The 11,883-nt window shown below is 34.7% G+C and overlaps 1 protein-coding gene across 1 annotated transcript in view; it reads right to left on the bottom strand.

Moving 5' to 3' along the window:
- The window catches only part of gbe1b (glucan (1,4-alpha-), branching enzyme 1b), a 151,075-nt gene that overhangs the window by 22,232 nt on the left and 116,960 nt on the right, over positions 1–11,883 (bottom strand). Inside the window, exon 14 of the mRNA XM_016500375.1 lies at positions 7,911–8,041. Within this exon, the coding sequence (XP_016355861.1) occupies positions 7,911–8,041 (131 nt within the window). The remainder of the gene's footprint in view (positions 1–7,910; positions 8,042–11,883) is intronic.

The raw sequence follows: 11,883 nt of genomic DNA, 5'->3' as shown, positions 1-11,883 counted from the left end.
TTTTTTAAGAAATAATGCTAAAAAAAGATGAAAAAGATGGGGCGGAAAAACCCATCATGGCAGAGATTCTCAGTTGGGGAAAAACAAATAACAGAGCTATTATTCATACAATTATTTATACTTAAATAGTTATTTGTATTATTATAATAAAGAACATAAATAAATAGGCTTAGTACGTTTTAAAAAAGGGAGTAGAAAAGACTTAAATTATTGTGCAGAAAAACCACATGAACTTCACATGTTAAAATCATGTGAAATATGTGGTTTTGGAACATTTTCATAGTGTAAATGTGTGATCACATGGGTTTCACACACTTACACCTAAAATATTATATAAAATGATAAAAACAACAATACAATATTATTTTAATAATAATAATAATAATTTTATTTCCTAAATATAACATATTGACAAAATAACAATACTACTAATAAAAATAGAAGAAAATCTAAAAATCTAGCAAACCTAAAAAATATAATGGTTAAGATAATGATGATGATTTATTATTATTATTATTAGTCAATATTTGATTTTTAGGAAATTTCTTTTATACTTTTGGTACTGTATTGAATCGCCACAAAATCAGGATCCTGAAGAAAAACCAGTTCAGAACCACTGCTACATATTGTACCATATGTACAATACAAAACATTTTAAAATACTAAAAAAATACTAAACATTTTAGTTATGTGACATGCAAAAAAGTGCTGCGACTTTTGCCATTTAATTGCCATGTAAATATACAGTTTTCACCCTCAAAGTATAAGTAAACAACTGTATTCCTGTGGCACAACAAATGAAAAAGTCTCCAGTCTCTCCACTCCTGCTCCCTCTCTCTCTCCCTCTCTCTCTCTGTGTTAACCTTGGCCTCTCAGGGGTTTAAACAGTTGTGAGTTGTAACAAACATGCAGACAAGCGTCTAATTGGCTGCTTGAATAATCACCTCCTATCCCCATGGGCTGGCGGTGGGTCTTCGTGTTATCCTCAAACGCTCTCTTACTCTGCCCCGGAGCTGAAGCACACTTGGCTTTTTCTGCCAGCTTGCCAGCTTTGATAGCAATGATTAAAAAGAAGTGTTGCTTGGCGTATTGTTCCTGTGCTGAGGATAACGACAGATGCCCCCCCTTCCCGACCCTACTCCCCCATACTCGTATTTGCATTGAATTCTCTCACTGATAGAACAAACTTCCTTTGTTATGGATATTTCGGAGATGTTATTGGAAAGAGAGTGAGAAAAACAAAATGATCTGATGCCTTCTTTTTTTATCTCAGAGAGAATTAATGGGGGCTAAAGCATTCAAGTTCTCCTAAAATGCAAAAAACACCAAATATTTATAAGCACAGCCAATTTTGCTAATTTACAATTCAAACATGCTAACAATAAATACTGGTTACATATCTTACACATTGGAAATGTGCCTCTAGCTACATTTCTGCAAAACTCCAAAAATGTAAGTATACATACAAAGTTTCCAGCTGAAATTAACACCAGTGCCAGTAAAATGGCAACACCATTTGTTCATTTTCACAGATTATGATTACAGGGGCAGATTATCAATAAGGACTTATTCCACGTACAATACTATGTTATACTCTCACAACACTTTTACCATAGTGCATGATTTGTAAACTAAAACATTTTGACATTTGCATCACTTAACCAGCTCCAAATGTGTGGGTTATCGGAAGTAAATTTGCTCGGAAGCACACCCGGTACAGCACTACACTCGCGATAACAAGCACTCAGGTACGAGTCCCGTGAAACGTGTTACAACAGAGAAGCTCAAAGACTTGCAGAAGCAAGATAACATCACATGGTAGCATGTGTTTTCATCTCATGTTTGTTTTTGCTCACACTATCGGTTTAGGGTTTAGCGCCACTCATGGGATATTCCACTTTTTTGGATATAACTGAATGCACTTTTAGGGCCACTCACTGCAGATTTCACTTTAAAAGTGTCACAAAACGTGCAATAATCATAGTATCATTTTGTAGAAGTGTCGCCACAGGCACATGTTCCTAATTAGCTTTAGTTGGATTTTTAGCATGTAGGCTGGAACACTGAATGAAATAAAACACGACTGAACGTTTTTTAGTTTTCTTTTTACTTCTATGACTGAAATATAGATACATTTAGTAAAGAGATAATCATTAGCATAATGATTAATATAATTATGATTTAGCATTTGTCTTCATCTAAAATTAAGACACAAAAAAGAACATATAACAAATCTATCAGTGTTTTAATTAATATTTTGTGTCCAGAGCAGAAAAATGGGACTCTAAACCTTAATGGTAGCTTAGAACACTACTGTTAAAACAGTATACTGATAGCATGTGTTAATGTTAAATATTCACTTCACAACCTGAGATTCGGCTTATTGATTAAAACGGCAGCTAATGTTTCTAACCTAAATGAAACTTATTGCAAAAAAAAAAAAAAAAAAGTAATATTCAAAACTAGTCTTCTTCAGCTCATATACAGCATGCAATCTAGCAAGCTATTTTCATACAAAGGTCCTTTCATTTGACTTACGTTAGTGTTCCACATTGCACTGAACCCTACAAAGTGCAGCATCAAGTTGCGCACAGATCAAGCGCTGTTACGCGCTGTTCAAACAGCTTCAACGTTGACCCTGTTTGCCTGCTGTCATTTCGAAGAACAGCCACTGATTAGTGGACAATTTGCATTATGTATCATTGTCATTAGCAGAAAAGCTGACAGATGGAAGGCGTCAAAGGCATATTGTGACAATCTCCCTGCTCAAATGAACCATTTAAACCAGCCTACTCTCTAAAAAATAAAAGTTATAAAAGAGGGTTTTTTACAGGGACGACTTAGAAGACCCATTTTGGGTTCCCAAAGAACCTTGCATACCCCTTTTCCACCAAGGCAGTTTGAGTGCCTCCTAGCCAGGTGTAGATTTGGTGGTTTTTGAGGGGTTTGTGGCACATCAGGACAGCTTGACAAGGCAGGAAGTCCATATTAAATCCCCTTAGGCTGGTCTTTTAAGCAGGTATATGACTGCTTACCATTGGAAATGTATTTCCAAGCTGTTCTGAAACCAATAACGCTATTATCGATGCCAACATTTGATGTTGCGGCTCTAGAGGAAGAGCACCAGAAGCAAGATGCAAGCAAGAAGTGCTGCGTAGCAGAATATCAGTTCCGCCCCATGTGGATTCACACAGACGGCAGACGGAGAGACGGGGAGACAGAGAGAGAGAAAGAGCATAAATAAGACTCAGGGATCCTTTATAAAGAGGAAGTCTACCTTAAGCATTCATGCATTGATCAATACCACCCATTCCCATTAGAAAAGCATGAATGTCACCCAGGACCAAAGCATCCGTGACAGGCAGCACAGAAAACAGCGCGCACAAACGTGCTGGAAGAATACTAAAAGTATGTGTGTGTGTGTGTGTGTGTGTGTGTAGATGAGCTCGAAAACGAATACACAAGACCCAGAATGGCTAATTCAATGTTCCCTGGCAAGCGTGACAGTGTAACAGCAGTGACTCTCCAGCTGAAATTGGCAGTTGGAGGCTTTTAGCAATTATGTTTTTGTTAGCGCTTACAGATGCTTGTCTCGGAGGCCAGGCAGCACTGGCGGTGAAGCACTGTAATCAACCAAGCCTTGCTGAACAAAGAGGAGGGCCTGAGATCAAAGTAAATTTGCTCACAGGAGGAAAAATAGCGGACGAGAGGGTGGCAGGTCTAAGGACTGTTGGACTCTGAAGTGCTGATGACCTGAAGAAAATGTGTGCATGATCATGATTGGGAAGAGGGTTGTGATATTGCGCCTCTCTCATGTTAGCGGCAGCAGTAATGGCAGCCTGTCCTTTGAGGGGCAAATGGGTCTTGGCACTGGGAAGCATTCTGCGACCGTGAAAATGGTGCGAAAATGACCGTGCGACATGTGACAGTGAAAACTGGAGTAATGATGCTGAAAATCAGTTTTGCCATTGCAAAATAAAAAAATAAATAAAAGAAAATACAAAAATAAATAAAAGAAAATATTAAAATAGAAAAATGTATAAATTGTAATAATAATAGTAACTGTAACTTATTAATCCCAAAACTCTTAATGGTAGCCTGTACAGTATATAAATAATAAATAAATGAATAGAGCAAATCTTACATTTTTAATGGTTCTGGTTTCCAGCTTCTACAATGATTTTAATGAGATCAGAAGTGGAAAACTGGTCAATGTAAATAGGTAGGTAGTATGATTTGCTCTTCAAGAAACTAGATTTACTCAACCATAATATGCCTGCATGACACACTGACCCTCCTTACAACACTTTCATTTCAACAGCAAAAACCATTCTCATTAGATCACTTGTGTCCTGCTTCATACATATCAATATGCATTTTCCTCCTTTCCACCCTTTATCACATTCCTTACTTAATTTTTTTGTATAAAGTCATCAAGCATCTTTGAGTTGTAAAGCGTGCTGCTGTTTTGCCTGAGGACAAGCCTGTTCCAGATTCAAGGAGGGATGCTGATACGGTTGAATTATTTAGAATGGCGTTCAGGTAAATGCCCCTGACAGATAATAGGAGAATGATGACCTGACACAATCTCAGACGCCTGTTGGCACGCGGCGTATCAAAGACACATCAGGCCTGACAGGATGTGCTTTCATGATGATACCCAACTGGGATTTACAATACTCCATCCTTCTGAATGGAGAGAAGCACCTGAAGAACGCGCCCATCGAGAGCAGAGAACCAAAGATTGAGAAGATGAAAAAAAAATGCTTCGAAGGTTTGAGGTCCTGTCAAAAGCTGATGTCTTCAGAATTTTAATGGCTGATGTTTGTGGTGGAGTGTTTAACTCAAGGGAAACTTTGTCTTCTGTTTTTGAAAAAAGAGAAGATGTCTGAGGAACAAAACTGCTGCTCTTCCTGCTGAAATGACATGGGAGAGACTTTTTAAGGTGTTGAAGTGCTTTGTCTCTCTCTAGAATCCAAATTCATGAATTCATACAAATTCATACAAAAATGGCTTTTGCAGCTGTCATCTGATGAGGCGGGAGCTCGTGCCAAAGTGTATTTTAATGTGTAAACAGTAAAAAAAAATAATAATAATTTTGGCCCATTTCACACATGGTATTTAATATAAACATGAATAGGCTCCAAAATGTTTTGTGCTCCAATGTTTCAGGGACACATTTGGCCTCATCTGAGCTGTAAACACAAATGGATGTGTTCCAGACCAAAAAAATAAAAATACTCTACTCATCTGTCATGCAAATTATTCAGCTTTAAAAAAATAAAAATAAAATGCTGATCATTTTTAAAAGTAAATGTAACTTTTTGTCTAATATCACAAAGTACAAGATTAAGTGGCTGACATGCATACGACAGGAGTTCAACTGAAATTTCAAAATATCATGTTTGTGGTAAGATTACGATTTTCAAATCAAATTTTGATTAAGTGAAGTTATTCATGGTCATATGAATCAAAATTAAATCAAGAGAAAAACTATTTATAATGACAAACAATGTATTATTAAATCATTATTCATTTACTTAATAAACATTTAAAATCTAAACACACAGACAAAATGGCCCAAATAATAACGGCCCAAATAATAAAATTTTTGTAACAGCAAAAATTCCAAAAAAATTGCCTGATTTGCATTTAATGACAAATACATTTTAGCTTTGTTCAAGTGAGCGATTTATAGTTAAAAATCCAATAAAAGATTGGATAATAAATAAAAGATCCTAATCATCATCATAATTTTATAGATTACAGCATTGCAACAGTAAAATGTCCAATGAAATATTTTTGTTTGAAATGAGATCATGTGATCAAAAAGATTACATGACACCATGCAGAACGAGTTTAAAATGTCAAATGTAAAATTTTAAAATGTTATATTTGCAGGGAGATTATTTTCCAAATATAATATTAATATGGGGCAATATGGTGGTGTATAATGGTGTATTGTCGGCCTAAATCAAAAACGTAAAATTAAATGAACTGAACTAGATACATAAATCAGAGACACAATCACAAGGAGACCCATCTGAGATGCAGGACAGTCATATGGAATTATGGGTAAGGACCAGGGTATTTTTCGATGTCACAGTATTACGCAGTACTACCAACAGTCCACTGAACACAACAAAAACACACACCCTTTCACTCTCACACATCTAAAGATAGAGTGTGTTATTATGACTTTACCTGACTCTGATACCGTCTAACAGACGATGGTGAGATAACGGTGAAATATGGATGCATACACATAGATATATGTGTGAGAGATGGTTGGGATTTAATGAAAAAGCACTCTGGACTCGTTGGGTCAGACTTGTTTACCTCTTCTGTCACAGAGTGGCACTTTCATCTGTCCTCTGCTCTAATTGGACGCTCTGCTTCGACTCTCATCTTTCGAGCACGGTTACCTTACCCACACACAAACACGCCAACACACACACTGTAATGCCAGGCAAATTCATCCACGTGTTTACCTCTCGCGCTCATAATGACAGCTATTTCTGTGGCTACACAGCTGTTTGCATCTGAAAGCTGGGTTCTCCTTCACTCCCCTGCTGAAAACACTTCCTGTAGCTTCCTACTGACACGGATGCGGCTAAACCTGTTGTACACAATCAAACTCTCCAATGAATATTCTGTCATCATTTACTCACCCTCGTGCTGTTGCATTTCAGCCGTTTGTTACACAAAAGCTATCATATGACTTCAGAAGACTTTTTTATGGACTACAATGGGGTTTTTGAGACCAGTATAATATTCAAAATTGAATTACACTGAACTTCATAGATTTGGAACGACATGAGGGTGATAGATAGATAGATAGATAGATAAATAGACAGACAGACAGACAGACAGACAGAGATATTGGGAATTATTACAACAACATCATCATCATCATTATTATTATTATTATTATTTAAACGTGACATGACATGTGACATGTGGCCAAGTATGGTGACCCATACTAGGAATTAGTGCTCTGCATTTACCCATCCAAAGTGCACACACACAGCAGTGAACACACACACCGTGAACACACACCCGGAGCAGTGGGCAGCCATTTATGCTGCGGCGCCCGGGGAGCAGTTGGGGGTTCGGTGCCTTGCTCAAGGGCACCTCAGTAGTGGTATTGAAGGTGGGAGAGAGCGCTGTACATTCACTCCCCCCACCTACAATCCCTGCCGGTACGAGACTCAAACCCGCAACCTTTGGGTTACGAGTCCAACTCTCTAACCATTAGGCCACGACTTCCCCTCAAAACAAACAAACAAACAAAACAAACAAACACACAAACAAATAAATAAATAAACAAATAAATAAATATTGAGGATGATCACAGCCCAAATCTGCTTATTTTTGTAACAGTAAAATGCCCAATAAAATAAATATTTTGGTTTGCCTTTTTTGCATGCAATGACAAAGATCATGTGAATTTTTCATAGTTAGAAATAAAGGTATTTACAACTAGTGTTTTGTTATTTGTTATAAATTCTATTATAGTATTTACTTCATATTTTGGTTTTGTTTTTATATTTTCAGTTTACATGTTTTATTTTAGTCTAGGTTTTAGAAATTTGGTTATGTACTTTGTCATTTTTATCATTATTTTTTTATATTTATATTTAGCTTTGATATTTATTTTTATTTCATTTTTCGTTTTAGTAATTTTAGAACTTCATTTTAAACTTATATATTATATATATGAAATAAGTTTGTCATCTAATATTGTTTTATTATTTTGATTTCATTTAATTATTTCAGCTTAATTTCAATTATCACAAACATTTTTTAATAGTTTTAGATTTTGTTGTAGTTAATAACAACACTGCTTTTCTCTGAGATGGATATCAAATACTGAAATCAGACGGAGCGTCTACAGAGGTGAAGGATACTTCCCCGGCGGCCCCACTGCCACTCTGTAGTTGCTGTAGCTGTTGGTTGGGTGGAAGTTGAAGATGAAGATGACGTTGGCCCTCTCGAAGACGATCACCTTGTCTCCCTCGTGTTTGACGCTGATGTAAGCCTATAGAGAGACAGAGATCAAAGATTGAGACCTGTGGGATGGCATGAGATTTGCGTGCTTTTAATCACACGTGTTCTGTATCTCAGCCTCTGCATGTTTGATTGTTAGCAGTAATGTTGCGGTTCACATCTGTACAGATATTGTTGAAAATCCCACTACTTTTTGTACCCTGTGCATGAACTCATTCCTAATCATCCTGACGTTATTAAATCACTGTTCTGTAAGATGGGCTTTGATGATGGACTAAATGAAAAATGCAATACAAATAAAATGAGTCAATAAATAACTATAAAATGAACTCCACAATTAAATATTTTAATAAATATAAAATGTAATAAAAATGTAAATAAATAAATAATGCTTTTTAGTTAATTAGTGCAAAATAAATATTTATGAGAAAACAATGAGAAATTAATACATTCTTAAAAGTAAAGGTAAAAAGAACACATTCTTTTGTGTAAAATAAATAAATAAATAACCTTAGGGCATTTTTTCATTGGGATCTACTATTTTAAACAATCTATTTATAAATAAATAATATTTATTTATATATAAAAGGCTTAAAAGAAGTCTCTCACTGCACTGAAGTTTCATAGTATGCAAGAAATCTCATTTGGCTAAATAAGAATAAATTAAATAAAAGATAAAAGACAATTAAGGAAGAGACAACAGAAATGGAGAAATAACAAATAAAAATGTATTATACTTATTTTACTTTATTTATCAATCTTGTACATACTGAAAACGAAAATAAATACTTACAATTTTAAAAAGATTTCTGATTTATGTTCATGTATATCTTATACATAATCTTAAATAAATAAACAAACAAACAAATAAATGTAAATAAAATTAGTGCCAAATACATAAAAAAATGTCATTCTTGTACATGTACTGTATATCTCATATAATCTCTTAAACATAAATAAAGACAACAATAAATTAAAAGAGTGCAAAATGAATTAAAAAAAAAAGATTGTGAAAGACAATATTTGTACAGAAGTAGAAAAAAGAATAAATTCATTATGTAAAAATAAAAGGAAACAATAAATTATCTTTCCTTTGTGATTGATTATTTAAAAAAAATAATTATTTAAATTTTTTTTTGTCTAAGTTTTAGATGCAGTATATTGGAGAAGTGATGGTCCAGATCAGCTTATTTTCGGAACCATACAATTTCGAATAAAATAAATATCAAGAAGCAAGACGAATATTTTCAAAGGATCCATCCCCTGAAGATCTTTCTCCCTACAAAACACAGACCCTTCAAACTACTCAAACTCCAAACTTTTGAAGTGCAGGACTTTTTTTTGTTATCCAACTGAAATCCAGAGATGACACTCTTGGGGCAAAACTGGAGCTGACTGTCAGCAGCAGAGGACTGCCAATGATTTAGCTGGTTTCCAGCAGCAAGACGAGTCTGTAACGTGCCATTACCAGAGATTATCAATGTCACCCTGCCACACTATTTTTAGTGGTCCAGACCCTCCGCCAATTTGGGAACTGAATACGAAAGAGAGATAAGAAACGCTCGTATTGAACAGAGAAGCCATCCAGATGAAAGAGCCAGAATTCAGCATTCTTTTTCTGTAGCTTTCATATTTAGCATGGGCAATAACTGCTCCATGGGCATATTTTACCTTTGTAAGGGCAAAATGATTATTAATATGTTAATTATAAAAAAAAATAAAAAAAACAATTCATTACAGGGCATGGTAGCAATATAACAACAAAACTTATTACATTATTGTCAATTATGGCTTTTGATTTACAAACCTCAGAATTCAAGCACCCTTCAAATGTATGTCTTTATCTAAGCCAGTATCTTCATTTGCTTTTAAAATGTGCAGTAAGCAACAGCTACAACTGTGCTTTAATCCAGCGTCATATTTTTATCCCCTCATTAATCAAAACACTCATAAGCACTGGTCAGTCCGAAAGACCACCCTTTCATTTTTCATAACAGTTTAGTCAGTGTGGATTTAAGCACATAATTCTAGCCCAAAATATTTTTCTAGCATTTTCCTTCACCTTCACATGCAAATATTTTGTATAGTTAAGAAAGCAAATTCACTATTAGTCATTTGTAAAGTACAAGGATCGAAGGACGGAATACATCCGATTCCAGTAGCTGTTCGTCATTCTGTGTAACCGTAACACGAGTCTTGCATTTTGGAGTAATTTACTGTAAATAGTGTAGATCTGAGGGGTTACATTTTCATCAACATGGCTGGCACAAAAGCAGATCCTTTGAAGTGAAGTGAAGTGGTGAGGCAATGTTCTTCATTGTCATGATATACTGGCGCCAAACTGGTGCACAGGAGATAATGTGTGTTATGGAGTGCTGGAACTATATCCCTTAGTGCATACACAAACAGCTTTAGTGTTTTAATAGAGTTTCCCATCATGCCTGGTTTCATTTCATAGCTAAAAGTATGCTTAGGAATAAGGTGATCTCAATGGAGGGACATGAGTGTCCACAAAAAGCTAATGAATCACAGGGTTGGAAGTTTGCAGATTCTGTGAAAATGGTTGGGAATGGTCTATATAACTACATTTTTATGAACCGGTAACGCTTCAGCTGTTTTAAGCAATATAATCTTAAGACATTTAAGTAAGAAAATATTGACCTGACAGCATCCAGGGGCTAGAGCTATCCGTTTTATAAATTGTAACAATCCATTATCAACTATTCCTTACTAAGGATCTGAAAAAAACAAACAAAAAAACAGTAGTGAGGTCATATAAAGAAATAAACTTTGTTGTTATATATTCACTGTATTTAAGTAATTCATACTGTATTTTATGTGCCATTGTGGAAAATTTCAGTCAGAATTATTTTATTCAACCTAGACCCTTAAAAATGAAGCCAAACATCAATATATAATCAATACAAATTTTCTTGAAAACATTGTGCACATTTAGTGGTTGTGTAGCATTATAAAAATTTGCAGAGGACTATGTTTATTGCTTTTAATTTTAGCACTGAATTTAAATTAGGGGAATATATACACAACCATTTAAATGTTGTGTATAATAAATAACTAACTAAATATATATATATATATATATATAGAGAGAGAGAGAGAGAGAGAGAGAGGACAAAAGGTTTATATTTTAAATTGACATTATTCAAAACTTTCTATTCATTAAAGAATTCTGAAGCAAAAAGTATCATGGTTTCAAGAAACAAATGTTTTCAACATTGATGATAATATTAATAATAATAATAATAATAATAATGTTTCTTAAGCATACTCATAATCATAAAACATAATCTATTGAGTTTTGAAAAAAACATTTTTTTTTTTAATATGCATGTTTTATTTATAAGGTCTTGAATGGGCTTGCTCCCCCTCCGTTTATCGAATTTATAAAACCGAGGACAGATTGTAGTATTGGGTACTAGGTCTATTATTAGAGGGGACTGTGAGGTGCCATATAGGCGAACATCTTTTGGACAGAAAGTATTATCTGTAATAGGGAGTAAATATTGGAATAGCTTGGTGCACAGGAGATAATGTGTGTTATTACTGTCTTATTGAGAATAATATTCTCAATAAGACAATGTTCTATTTATCATTCCTTTAAAGATCATTTATCATCAACCTTTAAAGATCATCACAACGAATCAGTTGTGTAAACATTTGACTTAGAAATGTTAAAATTTGTTGGGGTATTAGTATTTTATGTACTGTTGTATGTGTATTTGAGTCTGTGTCCTTGTGTGTACCTGCCTAGGGACTGCGAATGTAAATTAGCAATGTTGCTATAATCCGGCTTGTTTACATTCTGTATTACTACAAATGTTCATTAACATGCATTGTCCCTATCAAATAAAT

This window comes from Sinocyclocheilus anshuiensis, unplaced genomic scaffold (assembly GCF_001515605.1).
Source record: "Sinocyclocheilus anshuiensis isolate Anshui unplaced genomic scaffold, SAMN03320099.WGS_v1.1 scaffold374, whole genome shotgun sequence".
In the NCBI taxonomy this organism is placed as follows: Eukaryota; Metazoa; Chordata; class Actinopteri; order Cypriniformes; family Cyprinidae; genus Sinocyclocheilus; species Sinocyclocheilus anshuiensis.
This window is presented reverse-complemented; position numbering and strand designations above follow the sequence as displayed.